The sequence below is a fragment of the Lethenteron reissneri genome, chromosome 7 (genome assembly GCF_015708825.2).
Source record: "Lethenteron reissneri isolate LAM-NWPU_2019-01 chromosome 7, ASM1570882v1, whole genome shotgun sequence".
Lineage (NCBI taxonomy): Eukaryota > Metazoa > Chordata > Hyperoartia > Petromyzontiformes > Petromyzontidae > Lethenteron > Lethenteron reissneri.
In genome coordinates, this window is record NC_083785.1 from 3,504,139 (window position 1) to 3,528,642 (window position 24,504).

The 24,504-nt window shown below is 45.9% G+C and overlaps 1 protein-coding gene across 3 annotated transcripts in view; it reads right to left on the reverse strand.

Annotated features, from left to right (window-relative positions):
* Positions 1–851: 851 nt before the first annotated feature.
* LOC133355939 (corticotropin-releasing factor receptor 2-like) overlaps positions 852–24,504 on the reverse strand; it is a 104,118-nt gene continuing 80,465 nt past the window's right edge. Inside the window, exons 6-13 of one of the 3 annotated variants that reach the window (XM_061573386.1) lie at positions 20,114–20,231; positions 17,191–17,344; positions 15,381–15,441; positions 14,734–14,806; positions 12,368–12,453; positions 10,207–10,342; positions 7,512–7,553; positions 852–6,676 (exon numbers count right to left, since the gene is read on the reverse strand). In XM_061573386.1, the coding sequence (XP_061429370.1) occupies positions 6,536–6,676; positions 7,512–7,553; positions 10,207–10,342; positions 12,368–12,453; positions 14,734–14,806; positions 15,381–15,441; positions 17,191–17,344; positions 20,114–20,231 (811 nt within the window). In that variant the 3' untranslated portion in view covers positions 852–6,535. Of the gene's footprint in view, positions 6,677–7,511; positions 7,554–10,206; positions 10,343–12,367; positions 12,454–14,733; positions 14,807–15,380; positions 15,442–17,190; positions 17,345–20,113; positions 20,235–24,504 lie in introns of all 3 variants that reach the window. The other 2 variants (XM_061573378.1, XM_061573395.1) reach the window with 2 other exon arrangements.

The following is a 24,504-nucleotide window of genomic DNA, read 5'->3' on the forward strand; positions in this document are numbered from 1 at the left end:
GACGTTTTCAGGCAATGTTGATGCTTTACTTTGAATGCGTCGGTGTCTAAAGTGTTTGCCCATCATATATATATACAATATATATTTATTTCATGAAGGCAAACAAGCAAATCGTCCTCCTGCTAAATTGAGCATCGGATCGTGTTCATTTGTTTACATTGGCAGCCCTCTTCTTGGTTCTTTCGGTAAAGTCACGTGGAAGGGAAGTAATAAAATAATAACAAATAAAACATAATAAAATTATTCTCACGACGTTTCGGCCACAACGCAAGTAGCCGTCCTCAGGTGAAAACCAGGTCCGTCGAGGCGACAGACTCGTTGTGGCCGAAACGTCGTGAGAATAATTGTATTATGTTTTATTTTTATTATTTTATTACTTCCCTTCCACGTGACTTTACCGAAAGAACCAAGAAGATGAATCCCTGCAGTCACGAAAGCTTTAAATCAAAATTGGCAGCCCTCTCCGAGCCAACGGCGGGATTCCACATTTCCGTGACGGGACGCTGCCGTGGCGTAGCGGTGAGCGCACGCCGAATTTGCAATCGACAGTTCGCCGTTTCGATTCGCTCTCTTGTCACGCCTCTGTGCGCGGCAGCGGAATAAACGGGTACACGACGGGTCCGTCGATGGGCAAGCACCGTGTGCAACGGGTTCAAAGTCTTGGGTAACCCCCACGTCTTCCAAGCAGGAGGCGTGAGCAAACGATTTGCGGAGCTGCGTCCTGAATGATGAGGGCACTCTTGGAAAAGGACGTCCACTGTTGAGCCCCCACGGGGAGCCGTGTTCGTGCTATCAGCATGAGCACTGTTAATGACGTCAGCGGTGAGATTTCATCAGTCTGAGATCGTACATCAATGCCAACAGATTTCACTTGGGTTTTATTTTTCATTTGTACACACATGTGCGTGTCGCGTGTAATTCCCATACATATACACACACACACATCCACACATTCAGTATATGAAAATGACACGTAGTATACACACGTAACACAAAACACAATGCATTTATAAACATATACACAGTCAAATTAAATAAGTGTATAGGGTTAAAGGACAATAAAATGAGTTATTTTTCTCACCGATACAGAAAAAGAAAACAAACTCGGTAAAAATAATGTATATCCTAAATATATAAAGACCAGCTTGAGCTCAACATTAAACGTTTCCTTGCCAGGCAGAAAAAAAATAAAATCACTTAAAAATAACGTTACATTCAACTTGTATATGATAGCAGAATAATTTAATTTACTATACAAATATACAAGAGACAAATAATTTGAATTTCTTCATGCACTGTTCGAAGAAGTGCTGTTAAGACCGACGTGGGAATCGAGGGGATGTTTGGGGCCAGAAAATGCTCGGTTGTTGATCGAAAGAATCCCACATCAGCTGCTCTGCTTCGCCTTGGTGGGTGCTGTGGTCAGAGATCATGAGTCACAATCAGAGAGCATGAGCAGTCGACTCAGTCCATCATCCCCTCAAGGTCGATATAACGAGGACCGCAGTTCTCCAATGTATTCTTCCACTTGTACAACATGTCGTTCGGCATGATGTCCGACGTTTCGCTCCAAGTGCTAGGAGCTTCTTCAGGAAAATTTATTTCGGTGAAGTCTGCCATTTTTTCCACGTGCTGGGAGCTTCTTCGGGAACTGAGTCGGTATTCATTTATTTTCCCCCATCACACTTAACAGCAGATAGCGGCCACAATCTGAAAACACATTGGAGAGCTGCATAGCACAACGGTGCACAGTCGTAAGAAGGGTACCACTTTGTGGGAAGTCAACAGTGGTCATTATAACGAAGAAGAGTGGCTCCCGGCATGGGAACGAGGAATTTCCACTGCTGGCTGAGTGCCGCCAAGGGAGATGACGCAGCCAAACTCTTATTGGAGTAAAGGTGCAATTTCTTTGTTTTAATCATCTCAGGCCTAGTCCACCTAGGAGAGGCCTGTGATAGATACAGATACCAATTGCTACTGGTATTTTGCTTGGCAAAGGGTGAACCCAGGTGACCAGAGATACGTGAAGCGCATGAACTACTATGCTAATTCTCTGCATTGTACACTGCACTCTACGCACACGCAGATAAGGGTTGCCAATGCAGCCACGTAAATGACAGTGACAAGCGCTGTTAGTGAGCACCAGAGGTGGGACAAAGTCATTGTTATGCAAGTCCAAGTCGAGTCTGAAGTCATCAAATTCATGACTCGAGTCTGACTCGAGTCCAAGTCACATGACTCGAGTCCACACCTCAGAGGTGGGACAAAGTCATTGTTATGCATGTCCAAGTCGAGTCTGAAGTCATCAAATTCATGACTCGAGTCTGACTCGAGTCCAAGTCACATGACTCGAGTCCACACCTCTGGTGAGCACCTATTAGGGGGGGGGGTATGACACGTGAGGCGGTTGTACGGCTATAGTACTGTGCTCAGCCACCTTTGTCTCTCCAGTGCAGATATCTGTCATTCCGACAGGCACCATTGGGGACTGTGGGTTCAGGTCAGGTGAGTAATGGGTTCCGTTTCAGGTTTTCTCGTGAATAAATCTCCGTGGCCTCCTGGGAGGCAGCAACCTGGTTCATTAAGCATCGCCACCGCTTCAAATTGCACACTTAATCCATTGATCACCTGCTCATGTCACCTGCAATTGCAAAACCCGGCACGGAGCTCACTGACCACCTGAACTGGAGTCACGGAATGCCACTCTCAGGCACTCATTTAATACTGAGTTGACTTCGAGGAGGCACAGGAGGTCCAGAACAAGTTCATATTCCATAACTGCGAATTGGACCCCTGTTGCTGGAATTGTCGCACTATGTGCTAACCACACACACAGATATATATACGCACACATTTAATCTGTATATACTCCCACAGTGGCTAGATTACACTCACACATACTTGTATGCCACCATGGCATAGTTTTTGACCGACCGTATAAAACTGATACAATGAGATGCATATTGGAAACTCGGTGCACAATAGCCTCGTTTGCATCGAGATTTGACAAGTTTAAATGGTCATTTAATTCTGCACCGAAGTGATTTTTGTTAATTCTGACATCGATTGATCACTGACACTGAAGCCTCTGCTGCCGTGTGCCAAGTTTCGTATTGCTCCTCCGTTTAAAAAAATGTAATAATTCACGAAACTGTTAACATCGAAATATAAAAGTATTGCCCAGCCATAGTGTATGACTTTATACGTAAGTATATATACAAAGATATGCACGGGGCTTGTGCCATAAGCAGTACCTTATGTGAAACATTTAAGCCAACAGTGTACAGTTTCAAGCACAAAAACAGTAAATTCCATTAAATGAAATAAAACATGCCAATACAATTCTTTCTGCTGCAGCTATTAAACAAACACGTGACAAAAAAAAACTCTTCTACACACTTAGGCTGTGCAATAAGCTTTCTTAAGTGATATCTGACACGCTGGCGCTGCCAAAATAAGCTGTGTTCCTGAATGTCCATTTAAAGTCTTTTTCTCAACAAGAACGTTTCAAAACTCATGTTGGAGAGTATTGTTCATTGAGCCTAGGTGTGTAAGCTACAATAGCTGTTTGTTGTTGTTTTGTGTCTTCTCTCACGTTGCGTGTTCCACTTACATCGTAACAAGTCCACAACGGACAAACCTCCCAATTATGACGCACGGCAGATCTTCCGAGCATTGTGATAAATGATCGCACTGGGGATATTCTGCCACAGTGGACAGATACTAAACCTTCGTTATGGGTAAAACTGAGCCACGCTGCAAGTCTCCGAACAGCCAGACTCGTTCCGTTCCAGGGCAAAACGGAGTCGACAAAGTCTGTGCAAGTCCGAGGCTATTGTTTGGGAAATGTGCACAATCACACCGTGCGCGCGCGCGTGTGTGTGTGTGTTCTAGAAGCCTGTGGCACTCGATCAACAAATAATTTTTTTATGAAAACTCACAATTAAAGTATGTTGAAAACGTTCTCCAGAATGCCATTTTATGTCCAAGTCCCATTCACCGCCGTCATACGAAATGTTATTTTATTTCATTTGTTGTTGCAGAAATGTCAGCAATCGTGAACGTGTCCCGTCTTCTCTCGCTAGCATGCTGCAGGATGGCTAATTAAATAATACAAGTTTCACGGCTACAAATTTAAAATTAAATCACATACTTATCGTTGCACTGCCAAAGATGTACACTCATCGCAAACCCTATATGGGGGGTGGAGGGGTGGTAAATCCACATTTCCGTTGTTTATCTCTTGCACGGCTTTCGATTCCGATGCCTGCTTGCCCATGGCCAGTAATCTGCAGTGGAAGTCTGTAGATCCAGCTGCTTTGGTGAAGGAGCGCAGACTACAATGTTTACATTCATGGGAAATCGTTTGGGTTGCATTGCCAAAATCGCACGACCGTGGCCTGCCATACATCTTTCATTCATGAAGGGAATGTGCACATCGGCCTGTCGATGTTCTCATGTGATTGATGATTCCACCACCAGTGTCTTCGAGGGAATGTCAAAGCCAGGAAATGCGACGATGTTTGGGTCTCGAATGAGCTGCATATTCAGGACGTCCACGTTGCTCCACTGTTAAACAGCATTCTTCCGGATCTGGGTGATATATACTGATAATAACAGAGTCGTTATAACCAGTGGAAACAAACTACATGGAGTTGTGGCCGAGCTTAATAAAAAAACGCTGTTAGGTGGAGTTCAAGGTAAATCTGAGCAGAAGAAACGTCATGCACAACTTTGCTAGCCAACTGGAGATACCCGTTGGGATGTCCCACCTGGGAAAATGTATTTGATTATTGATACCCAGGGAATTTATTAAAGGTGAAACGGGACCAAAGTGATGAAATAAAGAGGCAGAAGGTGTGATTTGCGGGAATTTAACTTCACAATGAGAAGCAAGAACAGCAATGAGCCTAAAAATGTATTTTAATCGGTGATTATTACGTGCTACGACAAATGAAACATGGACACTGACAAAGACACTGAGACCAAACCTGAAAAGCTTACAAAGAAGCATGGAGAGGTGCATGCTGGGAATCACACTCTTTGATTGAAAGAGGAACTCACGGATTGGATAAAATACTTAAGCTATAGACATCAAAATTAGGTAAAATAAGCGGGTGTGGGCAGGGAATGCAACTGATGATAAAAAACAAAGAACGCAATGTATAAAGTGAACATTATTTCCCGCACATGAATGACCGTGGCTCTGAGATCGTGGAGCTGGAAGGGGAAGATGGCCGGCGGCCGAGACTAAGAACGGAGCGGCAGCGACACGGCCCGGGAGGACGTCCACCGCGGAGGCGGAACGATGAAGTCAGCTCGTTCGCGGGTGCCAGATGGATTGTCACATCGTGGGGACCACAGGTGATGGCGACGTCTTTCGTTGGGCCTTCGTCCAGCAGTGGATAGACCATGGCTGATGATGAAAGGGACAGGTTGGGGAAAGCCTTGGCAGTCAGGTGCCGACGGGGTCAAGTGGAAGGACGCGATGGCAAGGGGTGGTGGCATCACCAACACTGGCTGCGATGAACTCTTGATATTGAAGACATTTGTCGACTGCTTCTCATTGCTCTGCTCCCTTCCGTGTTCGTACTTGAATTGTGGTTTTCACTTCTGGCCGGGTGACACTATTGGCAATGCTGCACCGTTGGACTTTACAAACTGGAGGGTCATCGGTGAAACATTTCTCATTGTCCTTCCAGGGTTGACAAAAACGAGCACACCACTGTGCTAGAAGTTCACAATGGTCATCTGATGGAGAGACTGGCCCCTGCTACTGCAATGTAGGGCTTGCCCCCACGCGACCAGCGTCACCCACGACGACAGAGACGGGCACTACCGCCAAGGTTGTCTGACGACGGACGCTTGCCTTGACGAACGCCTGACTTGAGCGTGTTTTTAATAAAGTGCACGCACGTGTTTGAAGAGATCCTCTTACAGCTACGTGGGACGCCACAAATTTCACGCATGCCTGCTAGCGAGCAAAGTTTAAACTGGCGAATTTTTTATGTTTTGCTTAATAACCACCGCTTTACCAATTTGTAAATCAGCCTAACACCACCCCCCCCTGCTCTCCACCCCGGCTGAGGCTCAGTGCACTCTTTGAAAGTCCTCCTTCTGCAACACAAGTCGTCGCGGCCCTACTCACTGCTTGAATCGTTAGATTTTTGGGGAGAAAGAAAAAAGTCAAAGACAAACCGCTCGAGTCACCCCTTGCTTCCGCTTTCAGATGGAACGATATTTTCGTCGAATAGCAACGACGATAATAAATAAATAAATAGAGCGCCCCACCCCACTAAGTAATAAAAAAAAAACACCTTGACGCCAGGAATCCATTCTGGGTAATACGTACGGACAGCGGTTTGGAGTTTTTGGGACGTAAATCTGCGACCTATTGACCCTGAGCGGGAGCGTCAGGTGAGCGCCGGCGGTGGTGGAATCCGAGAGCGGCGTGCGCAGACGCTGGGTCATCATCGTCGTCGTCGCTGTCCACCGCCCCCTCGGTGATTCGTCATTCTCCGGAGCGCTCCCGCCGTCACACGGACGTCGTGCGCTTGAAGCTGTGGAAGCTGATGCGCGTGGGCGACGTGGGGATGGACATGGCCCTCGTGACGCGCGCCTGCAGCCGGTGGTTGTCCATCCAGCGGTTCCAGCGCTTGCGCAGGGCAGAGCGCACCTGCGTGTGTGTGCGTGAGCGTGTGTGCGCGTGTGTGTGCGTGTGTGAGTGCGCGTGTGTGTGCATGCGTGTGTGTGCGTGTGTGTGTGTGCATGCGTGTGTGCGCGTGCGTGTGTGTGCGTGTGTGTGTGTGCATGCGTGTGTGCGCATGAGTGTGTGTGTGCGCGCGCGCGCGTGTGTGCGCATGTGTGTGTGCATGCGCGTGTGTGTGCGTGTGTGTGCATGCGTGTGTGCGTGTGTGTGCGTGTGTGTGTGCGTGTGTGTGTGCGTGTGTGTGTGCGTGTGCATGCGTGCGTGTACGCGCGTGTGCGTATGTATGTATGTGAGTGAAAGTGTTCGTGTGTGCATGTGTGCGTTTGTGTGCGTGTGTATGTATGCATGTGTATATTTGCGTGTTTGCATGTGCAAATGTTAGTGTGTGTTTTGAGCGTGTCAATGTGTGTGCAGCCATTAGTGTGTGTGCATGTGTTTTTGTGAGTGTGTTCATGTATGCGTATGTTTTAGTGTGTGTGCATGTATGTATGTATGTGTGGGTGCATGTGTGTGGGTTGAGATGGGTTCATAGATTTGTTGGTGAAAGATATGGTTGCATTGAAGGCAAACAGACATTGCTTTATAATCTGGAGCACATATATGTACAAATCTGATATGCACACATTGCTTATAAAGTGATTTGAGATGCTGTACAGCATTTACATATATTAATGTATCCTTACATTAACTTATAATTTAGTATAGATGTAGAAAATGTATACGTGTACAACACATTTCCATGAAAAGCATTTGCTGCATTGTTGAACTGTATTTGCACGTTTGTGGCTCAGTATTCGCTTACCTCCCCATTCAGGAAACAGTAGAATACTGACACAAAGAATCCCTGAAAAGCATGAAATACAACACCGTGTTAATGTGTTTTTTATTTGTAATTTTTAAATGGTGTCTTTTTTTCTTTTCTTTTGCAAAAAAACGCCATTAACTACGAACGGACATTTCGAGGTTATCACAGCCAGTAAACACGCCAACTTTGGGCCAACGTTGACTCAACGTTCCATTTAACATGTAGTAGTAGGCTTTCGCGACCAATATTATCCACAATAGGTTTTCTGAATTAGATCGTATAACTATGTGTCGGGTGGTGCTGGGTTTAACGACACATTTATATTTACGTGATCTAACCCAAAAAACCTCTATTCCATGTTTACTGGAATAATGCCACACACACTTGGCCTTCTCTTCCTTCCTATCTGATCCTCCAACTGGTACACAGGTGGACACCTGGCCTCCAAGTACTCAATTACAATCGACACAGAAATCATCGCCCCCCCCCCTCACTGAGAACAGTTGGCAGGATCTTCCTGATAAATAGACACGAGGCTAAGTGAGTCTTTTTCTGGGTCATAAGAAATAAAGTTTGCTGTTACAGGCTCACGGTCACTGACCTGCGTCTTCCACTGCCAATGGCTGTCTTATTCTTGTTACTTCTGCACTTATTTTAATCAGCAAATGCCTCGCTGAGTCTCATGACCAGAGGGTCGGCAGTTCTTTAAGGAACTGCTTCGTCATGTAATGTATGTGCGCACGTAAGTATGTGTGCACGTACGTATTCACATGCATTGGCGGCTCTTGAATGATTGAGCTTTGTACCGAATTCGCAAAAAAAATGTCTCTTCTTGTTATTTTGGTTGCCGACAGCCCTGCTGGTGACTCTTTGTCAGAAGGGCGCCTGCCAAGTTTTCACAGATATGGAAAGAAACTGCGAGAATCCGGAGGAAATCCGGAGGAAACCCACACATACAAACTCCACACAGAGAGGCACCCGAGTCGGGAATCGAACCCAGGCACCTCTTGCTGTGAGGCACGAGTCTTTACAACTGTGCCACCCTCGATGATGCACCAACTTCCAACCTGTACATGTGCCCGCCCATCGTAATCCGGTCTTCACGATTCCTCATCCAAAGTGGTTTATGCATTCTAGATTTGAAGTTTTCGTGACTGCAAGGATCCATACTATTTGTTTTTTTCGGTAAAGTCACGTAGGTAAAAAATAATAAAAATGAAAACAACTAAATTAAATCACCCAAAAAAAATATGAGAACAACTAAATGAAATCACGACGTTTCGGAAGCAACACAAGCCTCCGTCTTCAGGTGGAACCGCCACAGCAAAATGAGTGTAGTGAATAAAGAGAGCTGTTTATGCAGTCCATCGAAGAGCCCACTGCTGGCCTACCACGAAGCGGTGCAGTAGAACAGCGTGTAAGCTGTGACTCGCTGGGAACGTAGATTTGGGCAGTGATGTGAAAAGGGTCGAATACGTGAACATCTATCGACGGCTACACCACCACGTGTACAAACACTGCACTGAGTGTGGGGTGGTTCATTGGGCGGTGCGGATATGAGACGGTTAGATACGTGACGTATTGTATGGGAAACTACCAGACTTTTTTTTACGTGTAAAAGATAATATAAATAGTAAATAGAGTACGTAACATTTTATCCTTGAGCAGAGAATCATCATAATGCTATTAAAGTTTATCATAAAAAAATGTTCACGCCATGCACAATGGGTGAAGGCGGTTATGCGGCCGGTCGGATATGCGGCACTGTACTGCACTTGTTGTATCATCCTTCAGAATCAGACGATTTATTTTTACTGGAGAAATCCGATGAAACTATAAAGCTCTTTTTCACAGATGTCCAGTCGGGGGGGAGAGGGTAACAATGTTACAACAAAGAGTACAAAGACATTATCTTAGTGCAAAGTACAAGAAATGTAAACAAATCACCCAAGCACATACTGTACAAATAAAACTAAACCATCCCCATTCTACTAGGAAAAGCCCACTGCGGTGTTCACTTATTCTTCAGAAGCGACCTGGCCACAAATGATAGCTCAACAAAGTGGCCCATCATTTGGACATTTATAGCACCGAAATAATCTCAATGGACCGACTGGGTTTCAACCGGGATGTTTACCAGCCTGATGATTACGAGTCAAGGTCTACAACCACGGCGTCGTCGTACAAATACGACAAAAACAAAGAGATGAGGGTGGTCTGGGTGGGTAAGAGGCTTACTCGCAGAGGGCTCAGCTAGGGTTGATGAACTCTGAATAACCCAACTAATATTAGGCACTGCATATTCTCAGATTAATATGATCCATTGTAACTTATATGATTACATTAATCCCCCCTCTGGTCTTCGAACCTGATAGGCTCACAGAGTGATGACATCACATTTACTCCCTTATTTCAGACCGAAACAGGAGGACTTCTTCACAATTCTGGCTATCGCCTGATGAAGCTGGTTGCAATCATTACTCGAATTGTAAATGTTATGGGTTCACTCTCCAACACACGGGCGTGTGCCGAAGTAGTAACTAATTGGCACAAATTGTTTCCACGACCAAAACTTTACCAATTGGCTGAGTCGGGTGGTGACGGGGCGGGTTTAACGACACATCTATATTTACGCGATCTAACCCGTCCCCACCCCCCAAACCTATTTAATGGATAGGGTCGCTCTCTTTACCTGGAAGGACATGAGGAAGGAGTTGACGTAGATGAAGATGACCTGGGAGACGGGGTCTTCCCCGGGGTTCACGAAGAACAGCATGTAGGTGATTCCCAGCAGCGGCAGCAGCACCAGCGTGGCCTTCACCGCCTTCCTGCTCCAAGCAACACGGGCGGGGAAACCTTTAGGGGGGCCACAACGGCAGCACTAAACTAAACTAAAACTTTTAAAGTTTTATTCTACCCACTGAGCTATGCAGATTTTTTTCAGAGGTGTCATACCATCATGCAAAGCATCATACCAACGTACCTCGGATGCAGTGCAGAAACGAGCAAAAATAACATGCGGTAATTGCCTTCATTTACCCCGCAAAGTCGCATTGAGTTGTCAAGACTCCTCTTTAGGATGGTCCTGAATTGAGGATGTTTGGCCAATTTCGTTACGGAGAGTTTAACTGAATGTGAGAGGAAATCAAAGAAACGGGATAATATCCACTATGCATACGATTAAAAACTATTACACTATTTTTATTTACCAGGTAAGGCCCACTGCGCTATATTGCTCATTTCCAGAAGCGAACTGGCCACAAATGATAGCTCTACAAAGTGGCTTATCAAGTGGAAATTTGTAGCAGCCGAATACTATAAACGCACGTTTATAAATGTGGAGGAAAAAACGTGAGGACCCGAAGAAAAATCCACGCAACCACAGGAAGAGAGGCATGCAAATTCCAAATATACAGCAGGTGTCAGGGTTGGGACAGAACCCAGGTCCTCCTTTATACCAGACGAGGTAGTTAACATCTCGCCACCATGCCAGCAGCAGCAATAGTTACTTGTTCTCTGCCCCAAGTTGAGAAATTGTAGCAAGAAGGAAGAGGTGGTTAAGCGTGACTTAAAAACAATGCATGTATGTTGAACTTCTTTCGCACCGTACAAAGCCAACCGTGCTAATCGCACGTGTGGAGAAGAACAACAAACTGAACACAAAAAAGAAATGAGTTTTCAATCTAGATTGAAAATTGCGTAGCTCCAGTGGCTTCCTAATATCAGAGTGAAGAGCGTTCCAGACGGCCGCAGAAGTGCATCTGAAAGCACGCGATGCAGTGACCGTCAATTATGATGTACGTTGAACTTTTTTCATGACGGTGAGGATGATGTGGAAAAAGATGATGGCGATTTTGATGCAAAAAAAAGATGACATTCATAATTTGTTTTTTGAATGGGCCACATAATGATCTGACCAAATCTTTAATCATGAGGAACCCTCCACCACCCGACGCGGCCATACACATGCAATCGTGCCGTGTACTGCACAAACATTTAACGAGCCAATTATTCTCGTTTAAGCCTTTAGATTTGGCCACATAATGACGCGGCGGCCTCATCCAAAACTCAATTATGAATCCTAATAATGGCTGCTGTCACGTGTTGCGTTAAAGATGATCTTGATGGTGTGGACCAATCAGTTTCAAGGACAAAGCATATATTATCAGAGTGTGTTTTTCGTTTGCATTTTGACCACAAGTATTGTGGTTAATGCACACATGATTCCTTGTAAAAAAGGTTTCAGTTTTGTTGCCAGAAAAAAGGGGAAAAACCCTATTATTATATTTTGGTACTGGCAAAGGAGGTCTAATGATGATGATCTTGATACTCTTAGTTTTGTCGGTAAAGTCACGTAGGAAAAAAAATGAAATTAAAATTAATAAAATTAAATAATAAAAATCACGACGTTTCGGAGGCAACACAAGTCTCCGTCATCAGGTGGGACCGTCACAGCCAGATTTGCTGTATCAAGTGAGGCAGGGATCCCTTAAGTTGTATTTAAGAACTTGCATCTTGGAATCCCTGCCTCACTTGATACAGCAAATCTGGCTGTGACGGTCCCACCTGATGACGGAGACTTGTGTTGCCTCCAAAACGTCGTGATTTATTTTATTTGATTTTTATTAATTTAAATTTCATTTTTTTACCTACGTAACTTTACCGAAAAAACTAGGAGTATGAATCCTTGCAGTCACAAAAGCTTCAAATCTAGGATGATCTTGATGTTAAAAGTGGACGATTTTAACGATACATTAAAATGATTATGATGGCAATGTGCACTACTGGTGCTGCTGCAAAATACTGATTATCCATCGATTTCCCCTCCCAAAACACCTTTTGTGTATGCATACCTGTACTGGATGGTTTCAGAAGTTGTGGAGGCCCTAAGCTTGGTCATCAAAATACGCACGATGTTGAAAAGAAAAATGAAATTGACCTGTAGAGAGGATGGTACGAAGGCATGTTAAGGGTGTGCATGCGCGTGCACGTGTGGTGTGCCAATTTGTGTGGCTGGATATATGTGTATGTATTTACATACACACCTGTAAAATACTGGACATCTGTGAAAAAGAGCTTCACAGCTCATCGGATTCTTCCAAGTAAAAACTAAGATTCTGATACTGACTTGTATGTTAATAATTGTGGGAGCGGTGGTGCAGCGGTTCGTGCACTGTGCTACAAACCCAGTGACCCGAGTTCAATTCCCGCTCATGGCCAACCCCAGTGAAAATAATCTGAACTGGTCCCGGGCCTCCTCTAGGTCGACTCGGCCTCAAATGAGAACCTGGTGCAATGTGTAAACATCAGCACGTTGCTGGCCACCCACCCCCCTCGTGTGCTGTGCCGTCCTTCATAGGTGCTTGCTAACAGTCTTCTTGGTTCTTTCGGTAAAGTCTCGTAGAAGGGAAATATTAAAATAATAAAAATAAAATAATTAAATTCTCACGACGTTTCGATTGCAACACAAGCAATCATCAGGTGTGAAAACTACAGCAAGAACATTTTTGAAAACATTTTTTCGAAAACGTTTTGAAATATTAAAAAAAAAATTTTTTCTTGCTGTGGTTTTTACACCTGATGATGATTGCTTGTGTTGCAATCAAAACGTCGTGATAATTTTATAGTTTTATTTTTATTATTTTATTATTTCCCTTCTACGTGACTTTACCGAAAGAACCAAGAATATGAATCCCTGCAGTCACGAAAACTTTAAATCGAAATGCTAAGAGTCTATTAAGGCTACATGGGGGAGGGGGGAAAATCTTCGTCTTTGTTAGCATATATGTGTATGTGTGAGTTGTTTGTAAGTGAATGTGTGTGTGGATGTGTTTTTTCTAAGTTCATTTATCAAAAATACAGCAATTAATTTAGTCAAACAAATGACACGTACATTAAAAACCATGAGTCATTTTACATCGCAAGGTCATATGTCTAAAATAAATAAGGCAACAGGATTTACAATTCATGTGCTAATGAATTAATTATGGTTTTCAAACTCACAGAGATCTAGTTTCAACAACACCCGAGTGTGCATATGTGTGTGTGTGTGTACAAGTGTTATGGGGAGCAGTAGTACAGTGCTGAGTGCACTGCGCTAGGAATCAGTGACCCATGTTCGATTAAAACTTAGGGCCAGCATCAGTGATGAATATCTGAAATGATAACAGGCCTCCTCTCCAGGTCGAAGACACCCTTACATGAGTACCTGGTGCAGTGTGTAAACATCAGCGCTGGGGAGACAAAGGTGGGTGAACGAACGCAATCTGAGCCATTCCAGTCTCCATGCTCAACAGCCTCTTGAGGCTAAAGCAAGATATTTGTCTTATTTTTGTCTTTCCATGTGCATTTGTACGTATGTATGTATCAGCAGAGCGTAACCACCACTGTCAAGTTCTCGGATTAAGGCTCGTTCCCCAAAAACCCCACAAAAAATACAGGGGAGCATTTGTTACATCTGATTTGACGAGCAATCAGAGACTGATTTTGTTTTAAAAGTAACCCACTTTCAGCACTGATCTATGTGCTGCGGAAAAAAAAACACAAAGATACAACACAATCGGAAAAAAAGTGCAACTGACACACGCACAGTATTCATTACCAGCAGAATAACGGGTCCTTGGTAATCTATCTACGTGGCTTTACCGAAAGACCCAGGAATATGCGTAGTAGCTATTATGCATTATGCTACGATCACGGTGACCTGAGTTTGATTCCTAGCCATTAGTGGCAGCGGTTTTCTCAGCCGTTGTTCTTTCAGATCAAGTATCTGGTGTGGAGCGGAAATATCACGTGTTGGTGGGGACACATATGCGCAGGAATGATCCTGGCAAAATAACAGGCGCTTACAAACAGCACTTTCCACAACGGGTTATAAGGTTGCCGGGCTGAATCTCTGTCTGTGTGTTGTTTGAGTCTGTGTTTTTTTACAATAGACGTTTTGGAAGTGATTATATGATTAGTTTGTACCTGATGAAATTATTGCCTGTGCGATTGTAACCACCACCACCGTCAAGTTCTCGGATTAAGGCTCGTGCCCCCCCAAAAAACCCCAAAATACAGGGGAGCATTGTTACATCTGAAATGACGAGCAATCAGAGACTGATTTTGTCTCAAAAGTAACCCACTTTCAGCACTCATCTCTGTGTTGCGGAATAAACCCAAAGATACAACACAATCGGGAAGGTAGCGCAACTGACACACGCACAGTATTCATTACCAGCAGAACAAGTATAATGGGTCCTTGGTAGATGTAGTCGATGTATTTCCCTTCCGTTTTCCCAAACCAGCATCTGCAGGGCAATGCAAACACACACCACGGCAACATATTCTTAGGTTTTTTCGGTAAAGTCACGTAGGTAAAACATCAAAATTAATTAAAAATAAAATAAAACAAAAATCACGACGTTTCGGAGGCAACACAAGTCTCCGTCATCAGGTGGGACCGTCACAGCCGGATTAGCTGCATCAAGTGAGGCAATGATTCGAGATGTAATCCCTTGAATCATATTTATAGTCGTATGCATTATCGACACATACTGATTAGTTTTACAAAAAGTGAAGCGTCATCAGGTTTCTGTATTGGAATGAGCCAGGGATGTTAATCGCAAATTCCACATTTATATGTCAGCAGCCGGTCTCTGCATGGATTTTGTATCGCCCACAAAGTGGTAATCATCTTGTTGACCCAAAAGGGGATAAACGGCTGAATAAACTTAAACGAGGATACGAACTTATGACATTCTGAGTTTTATTCAAGCGCTCTGCTACGCTACTGCCTGGATGTTATATCCCAATGAGCCATTACAATTACATTATGCATGCATGGCTTAAGGATAATTACGTTTTATGTCGGATTATACTCACTTTTCATCTTCGTAAAATAGCTTCACCATCGCCCAGACTGTGATGATGGGCGCAGGGATGCCTGGAGTTAGACAAATGAGAAGTTTAAGAAAAATTAAAGTTACCATTTTCATTTCACATTTTGTAACCATTCATCAAAGTGTCTCCCTGCTTACGATGACATGGGGCAGCACTCGTCTTGAGCCAGTGGTGGAAATTCGACATGCCCAGGGCAAGGACCAATCTCTCCACTATCGATTTTCCACAAAGTCGGGCTCATTTTAAAATCCTTTATATTAAGTTCGCTTGCTTGCTTGCGTGCTTGCTTGCTGGCTTACGACCGTGCAAATCTTTCGGTCGTTTTTTAACCCACTTCCCGTGATCCAATCGAGCTGACATTTTGCACACAGACTCGTTGTGCGAGACAATTAATGTTCGTGAAAAAAAATTCCCAAAATTTTACACTTTTTAGGCAAATTTTTTTTATTTTACATATATTCAAATAGAACGCATTCATGGCTTTGGCTGAACATCACAGTATAAGAGCCCAGAGCGTAACCCCTCCACAGGCCGTGGCGGAGTAGCGCAGTTGGTAGCGCCCTCGCTTCCCATGCCAAAGGTCGCGGGATTGATCTCCGCGTCCTCCACAGGTGAATATATTTTTAAATCCTTTATATTAAGTTCGCTGCCACGCATATAAAGGATTTATGGTGAAAAACTTTGTTTTACGGGTTATACTTATTAAATCCTTTATATTAAGTTCGCTTGCTTGCTTGCTTGCGTGCTTGCGTGCTTGCTTGCTTGCTTACGACCGTGCAAATCTTTCGGTCGTTTTTTAACCCACTTCCCGTGATCCAATCGAGCTGACATTTTGCACACAGACTCATTGTGCGAGACAATTAATGTTCGTGAAAATTTTTTTCCAAAATTTTACACTTTTTAGGACAAAAATATTATATATAATTACCAATTGCTTAATGCTGCCATGCAATCATCTGACCCATAGGTGGCAGCCATCTCAAGCCAGAGGACGAGAGGACTCTAGCCGCCACGCATATAAAGGATTTATAGTGAAAAACTTTGTTTTTACGGGTTATACTTGTTATTGCATACGGAGGAGTGATTAGCGGAGTGGATGTTTGACCAGATATTACATTCGCAAACCTCCAACTGAGTCGGGTGTTCTAATCAGAGTGTCACATGGCCTGTGTAGACTACGTTTATTGATTTGTCCATCCACTGCTGGATGAAGGCCTCCTCACACCGTGTGAGTCATGGAGCATGAGCGTACATCACCACGCTGGTGGGTGCAGGTTGTTGAAGGTGGGGCTCAGCAACGGTTAAGAGATTACGTGCCACTGATGTGAGCTGCTTTCACATGCGCTTTTGTGGCCGTCTCAGAATACTTTTTCTTCCGATATCAGGAAGCCACTGGAAGCCATTGGAGCTATGCACTTTTACATCAAAGTTTGAAACGAATTTCTTTAGAACTGCTTTTTGTTTTTACTTTGTCGTCCCTCCCCCGCACCTCTGATCAGCACGGTTGACTATGTACGGTGCGAAAGAAGTTCAACAATACCGCAAGAACCGACCGGGTTTGATTCCCCGACCCGAACGCCTCTTTGCGTGGCATTTGAATTTTCGTCGCCTGTTCTGCGCGAGTTTTCCACCGAGTTCCCTGGTCGATGTCAATAACCGAAAAAAATTCCAGATTTATAGGCCACGTGCGTAGCCGCCGCCACCACCGCCCGACCGCCGGCCCCTCGTGCGACTGTGAGCGTAGCTGAGAGAGCGAGGGAGGGAGGGTGGGTATGCGGTGCGTAACACTCACACCAGCCGATGCACACGAAGATGGACTTGCGCAGCTTGTCCGTCGAGTACGTCATGACGATGGCCGTGTGCAGGTAGCAGCCCTCGACGAACATCCAGAAGAAGTTGGTCACTTGGAAGTAGTTGAACACCGTGATGACCACACGGCACCATGGCTGCGTGGGGGCGGAAGGCGTTAGCGAGAGGTTAGGGATGACGGCCCATCTCATCGGGCCTTTCATTCATTCACTCGTCAGTTTGCTTTCGACAGCGTATTGTCGTTGGATGTGGGAGGGAGCGGTGGTACAGCGTTCCCTCGTTGTTCGCGAGGGATACGTTCCGGAGATGATCGCAAATAGAAAATGCCATGGATAATGAAATTGGCTTACAAATATCGTATGAGCAACGTCTGCAGATGCTTATTAAGCTGCGAGAGGTTCTTTCTCTATTGCTCTCATTTCTTTATCACATTACTTTATCTCTCATCACCTTATCTCATCACTTTCTTTCTCTCTCTCGATGCAGTAATGTAGAGTTCCAAATGCGATTTGCGGATAGCAAGGTCGTGAATACAGGGGGAATACTGTGTAGTGGTTAGCGCACTGCGTCTTATGAATCCCGTGAGCACGAGTTCGATTCCCGGCCACAGTTTGCATCAGTGACGAGCGGCATATGTACCAGTCACGGATGCCCCCACCAATCTACATGACCAGAATGGTGAATTATGGTCAAACAACCTCCATGACCGATAATAATGGGGTGGCCTTTATTTCGCAGTGAATTTACTTTGGGGGGGGGGCTGGATATTATTATTATTGATCAAATAATTGAGATAACGTGAGGAATGGAAACCTTTAAGTAGTCTGCATTGCTGTTAAAGGTGATGCTGTTGCGTTAAGATGTATTACTGTCACCTTCCAGACTGCCAAGTGAGGGGGGCAAACACCTCACCCCTCCCCACCACCTTCCAGCCACACAGCTTGACCTCCAATGACCACACCAATTCAATTTGAGATATTTGGCAAATATGGTTTCAGACCAGTGTGACAGCTTGCCGAGATCGTCACAGCTTCTCAAATGAAGCGAATGTTAATAGTCGCAGGCCAGCCACTGAGGACGCGCATAAGAAAACCATTATATAAATTGGCCCACGTGCTTAATTTGGCAACGTAGCGCAGCTCCGAGGAGTTATTCTTCGCGGAGTAGGCACACGGAGAAAATGGCACGCGTATCTGCACCGCTGTGATAAGATAAGCTGCTTGATTGATGTCAGGGTGTGGACTGCGACGTTATGTCGAGGTCATTCCCCAGTGCGGAACATTGCTGCGCTGTTGAAGAGTGCCAGAAAGGAAACAGGAATTTTTCACCTTGGCTGGATGCCGACAGCAATTCCAAAGACCCGAGTTCATTAGCACACGACCTGAACAGACCAGGTTTGGCAATGTGCGAATGTAGGTGCAGGCATCTGAAGATGTCATTTGACTATTTTTAGTCATTGCATTTAGGTTGAAAATGCTCAGGCCTCTAAAAAACAATCATATCGCAAAGGCCTCTGCTTATTAAATACAAACAGATGCACGTGAGCTAGCATAATAATACATATACAAACACTGGTTTCATCATGGGAACTCCTTTGCCAGTACCAAAATATGATAATAGGTTTTCCCCTTTTTTCTGGCAACAAAACAGTTGTGTTAGATGTTAAAACACCAAACTGAAAGCTGTCTCTGGAGTGGACCAATCAGTTTCAAAGACAATGCATATATTACTCTTTGCTTCTTTCGGTAATGTCACGTAGGTAGAAAAAATAATAGATCACGACGTTTCGATCGCAACACAAGCAACCGTCATCAGGTGTGAAACAAACACAGCAGACTTTACCGAAAGAACCAAAGAGTATGGATTCCTGCACTCACAAAACCTTCAAATCAAGATTAATGCATATATTATCGGAGTATGTTTTTTTGTTTGCATTCTGACCATAAGAATTGTGGTTAATGCAGACATGATTCTTGGTACAAGGTTTCAGTTTGGTGTTTTAACATCTTAACCCCTGTTTTGTTGCCAGAAAAAAGGGGAAAACGTATTCTCAAACACTGGTGTGTTTAAACATTAAAAAAGCCAAACATTCTTATTTTATGATTGCGCTCGTTTACCCGGGGAAAGCCTCACCGAGTGTCTAACTTTTTAAGGGCTCCTGCCAAATGTGCGGCCTGGGGCGACGGTTGCTATTCAGATTCGAATTCATGCAATTTGTGAGCGATTTCTTATTAAAATTCAGCGTATGTGTCTCCATGACGCTGGCACGCGACATGACCTACTCTTGGGAACTATGCGCACAGGATGTGTAAGATCCACTTGCGAAACCGACGGTGCGCACATTTCCCCTGGTGAACTCACTCGAGCTAACATCCGAGACGGCCGCTGGATTTGAGCTGTGCGCAGCAAGTAGCAAAATAATTACCGTAATGCTGCACGTTTAAACCCCATTAGTCAAAAGGCTCATGTTTTCCTTTTGTAATTCGTTTACATATGCATCCTGGTCAGGTTTCAACTTTCAAAATGTCTACAGCAGAGTGTGGCCTGTTCAGAAAATATTCTGCTGGGTTGCCTGGAACCTAGACCACAATATCTGTCCAGAAGGATTGTTTTTTGATCGACCTAAATGTATTTTACATTAATGAGATACTTTACAACCCGCGTATTTCTCTCAGTCTCATACAACCACTATTCATACCTTTAGAGAAATGTGTCTGAGCACGGCAATAGTCTCCTTCCAAATGATCAGTAAGAGTCACACTAACACAATCAGTTTGGACAACCGTGTGATAGGCGTGCGAAAAAAAAAATTATTTGGTCGGCCGTGCCCTTGGTTCGTTGTGGGAGACTGGGGGTATGGAGGGCGGAGGGGAGAGGGCATTGCCAGCCGGAGCCTTTCATCGTACCTCGTTGCGCTCCTGCGTGCTCAAGTCGATGATCTGCAGGAGCAACCAGGCGGCGTTTCTTAGGATGAACGTGGTCACTAGGTGCCAGTGGATGGCATTACGGAGACAGCGGATGCTCCTGCTCGAAACGCCACGAACGGTCGCGCACAAAACAGGACAAGTAAGCCATCGCCCGCAGCCACAGCACGAAGCTCGCGCTCTCCGCACACCCTCGGCAATCGTGGCCCCAGTGAAGCCGTCAGCAGCTGGGCATGGACCAAAGCAGCGGGTTGCCATGCTGTGGTTCACCGACCACTGATTGACCCGTAAGCCCGTGTGAATTGGTCCGCAGAACTTCTTGCAGACACGGTTTGTGTTCACACAATGCCAGGGTTTCTTTTTTTTGTGTTCACTTGCATGGTGATTGTTCTGAATGTTGATAGCGGGTTGCACGGATCCAGAAAAGTTGGGAACTGCTGGGCTAAGTAAGCTGTAGCATTTGTTAGATTCTCCTCCATGCGTGGTCGGTACGACCTGCTGCGGTGAGACCGGGGATCAGTATCTCTCACTCGACATTTTCTGCAACACTGCTCGGCTGGCTTGGAGGGAGAAGGACTTTGATTGGCATGAGGCACGGCCACTGGAGAGCAACGTACGCCTATCCATAATGATCCTATGTCATTATTATACCCGAAACTATGATCTTATGATGGCAAAATAAGGAGAGATGGATGTAGTCTGCCTCCGATTAGCACGGTTGGCTGTGAAATAAGTTAAATGTACATACATGCCCGGAACAGCATGCCAGACTCTGACGGCTGAAATTAAGCTCTGAGTTACAGCCCACACACGAGAGTCATCGAAAGGGTGGAGATATATCTGATTCTTAAATTAACATTGGGTGTTACGCATCGCCACTGAAAGCCCTGCTGAGCTTGTGATGGATATTCCGCATTCTTATGACACGGGTCAGTATCTCAATTCGAAAACCACTGCGGACTTCCCACAACCGATGATTGCGTTATTTAAATCTGTGGTATCTATTCATCAGGCAATGATTCGCCGCCCTGCCTTGGAAATGTCCCGTTCACAAGTTGTGCTCACAATCTGATTGAGTAGTAGATTTGCTTTTGTCTCGTTTGCCCGTCTTGTTTGCACGCGCGATTCAATGGTGTCTCATGGACATGAGACTCAATTTTAATCTCTATTTTGGTGGTTTATTATATGCCCAATTTCTATACACATTTTAGCATGATATGATGACAGTAACAATAATCATTGTATTAGTCATGAAAGTCTCACTGAGTCTGAACACTTTTCCAAAAGGGCCATGAATTTGGGAGTTTGGACAATTCCACGAGGGGGAAAGAGAGTGTGTAGGGAAACCCCACGCGTGAGATGGAAATAACAATCAACAATCGGTAACGGGTGGGCCAGCGACCGCTCCTTTCATTTCCATCGACTGGTCATCCCACAGTCCCGGAAGGTTTGGAGAATCAAGCACGTAGTAACATGTACGTACGTATGGATGTTAAACATATTTTGCACCATGCGTCGCCAACCATGCTCATTGGAGGTGCATCTCCGCGTGAGCCATTAACATCATCCTCCAAAGAGTCAACCAACGATGGCCAGCACGGGCGACTTTGCAAAGAGCGAGACACCAAAACAGGCTTTTGAGTTCACGGCCGTGCATCAAAAGGGATGCCCTAAGAAATTATCCCGCCACCTTCGCCCAACACCCCCCCCCCCCCTTACCCTCCCCCAAACAGCAGTGAGCAATGATGTTCGATGAATATTTTAGCATGTCTTATACAGCCAAATAATGCCTTGAGTGCTTTTAGGAGGTAATATATTCGAGGCTAACGAGCACGTGTGCCGGTGTAATTTACGCAGCGTCAGCTTCCAACTGCTGTCCTTGAGGGGCACCTATTTGTGTCGCGAGGCGGAGTAATTAATGGTTCTTTCGCCGCGAGTCCCAATAAAAGTCTACCACGAAAAAAAGCCCTTGCTTCAATCAATCTTGTTGGGCCAAATTGTGTGGTAAATGTGCCACAAGTAGAGGTGACTGGGTAGGTCGGAGGGGCTTACACCAGGGATGATCGTGCCGAGGTCCTGTTTTTAAATCCGGGCGGCCAACCGTGATCAACCGACGTTATTAAGAACAACGGAGGTAATCCTCTCAGCCCAGTCATCAATCAAGTAAAAGCGTCCCCGTGATCAAGTGACCATAGAATGGTGCTCATCTCCATTGACAGCCCTGAGCCAATAGAAACAATTCCACATGCCCACGTAGGGGGTCAGTCTCTCCAGACGATGATCACTGTTGACTTTCCCGAAAACCAAAGAGGTACTCATTTAATCATCCCGAGGGATGATGACGACCGTTTGTGTTACGATCGAAACATCGCGAGTTTTTATTTTTTTAAATTTTTTTTATTTTCTATCTACGTGACTTTACGGAAATAACCAAGTGTGTTTTGAAGTCACGACCTTCCGATTGCAGAGAGAGCATTGCCGCACACAGAGCTGAAGCACAGCGTCACATATCCGACCATCACGTATCCGCCCTGACCAATTAACCGCCGGCATCTATTGCAGTATTTCGAGTATGGGTGTAATTTTCGATAGATGTTCACGTATCCACCTTTACTTGAGTCCACCCCAGCGAGTCGGGTGTGTAATATTGCGTGGCGTGATGAACCACAGCGCCACTCTGTCGTTCACGGGGCTATTGCAATGTCACAGAAGGAATTTTTATCAATATGTAATGCGGGCGCGGGCGACCTCCCGGATGTGACGTCACGGAGAGGTGGAGTTAGGTGACGTGGGAGCAAGGTTAAGGTTCTTAAGGGATGAGACCGGAAGGAGACGGGAGAGAGTGAGAGACTGGACAAGAGTAAGGCCACGTTGGGCGAAGCCAGGAAGAGTGGCACCGGCGGCCAGCGGTGGCCAGCTAAGGGAGCAGCCAGCGGAGCTGCGGGAGAAGACAGCAGTGGGGCTGCTGGAGAGAGAGCGGTTGAGGAGCTGCGGGGAGCACAGCCGGCGAGGCTGTGTGTGAGAGGCTACGAGAGCGACGAGAAGAGAAACTGTAACGAGTGCAGCCAGTGGGGGCTGCGTGAGGGTAACAGCGGCGAGGCTGCTGGGAGGTTACGAGAACAACGGGAGACCAACAGCGGAGCTGTTGGCGTGACGGGAGTAACAGCAGTATCAGCGCGGTGCGGGAAGCCTCATAGAAGGACAGCCGTGTGGGTTACGAGAAAGAACCGAATAAAGGACACCAAGCCAGACTTCGTAGTCGAGTCCTTTATTACATTGGTGTCGGAAGTGCAACGGCATGTCGAAACAAGTGAGAAAAAAAAATGTTCCAGCGCCAGCATCGGCTTCTTCGTCCGAAGACGACGACTTCCCTCCAAACATGGATCCTGCCGGGGTGGTGGAGGAGAGCCCTGCTGAAACGAGTGCGGGGACTGGGGTGGAAGATGTAGCCGCAGTGTCGGGGCCGCCGACAACATCAGACGCTGATCCGCGATGGCTGCAGGTGGCGGAGCAACTGGAGACTCTCAAGGACGTCCTGGGCCAATTGTGTCATCTCGTCACCCCAAGGACGGCGATGGAGAGAGCGGAGAGTGCTCCACAGACCGCCACAGTATCTTCGCTCCCGGCGCCATCGGCCACGCGGCAGGAGGCCGCTATCTTGCGCGTTCCGCGGCGGGAAACCGCCATCTTGACCACGCCGCGGTTCGACGCCATTTTGAATTTGCCACCGGAGGAGCCATCGGCGGAGGGCGGAGTAAAGAGAAGTCGGAGTCGCCATCTCACCACGGTCAAAGAATTCGCCATTGGGGGCGACTGGAGCGCTTTCGCCTGCAGATTTTTGGCGGCGGTCCGTTCTGCGAGATGGACCAATGCTGAGGCCTTAGAAGTGTTGCCGACTCTTCTGGACGACGAATCTGTTCGATTTTTTCGTTCCATTAAGGCCGAAAAGAAGAGGACATTATATGGAGTTTTTCAAGAAATGGCCGACGCCTACGAGCCACCTGACGACGCGCATCGGCGATTTGCTCAACGACAACGAGCGCCCGAGGAATCGCCCGTGGCATACAGGGGTGCGGTGCTTGATTTGGCTATGGCCGCGTATCCAGAAACAACACCGGACCTGCTCGAGCCTCTCATCTTGGGCAAGATGTTCGAGCTGTCGCGGGATCTTGGGATTCCCATGCCGGTGTGTGGGCATGAGAAGCTCACTTCCCGGGCGGCGGCAAAATGTCTGGATGCACAATTCAACCTCCGACGGTGGAAACAAGTCGCGGCGTGGACAGGGGGGCCCGTCGCAGAGGGTGGCGCTCTGGGTTGGGACCCTACGAAGTCGGTATACGTGCCGGATGGGGGGGGCCCTCAGGAGCTGACGG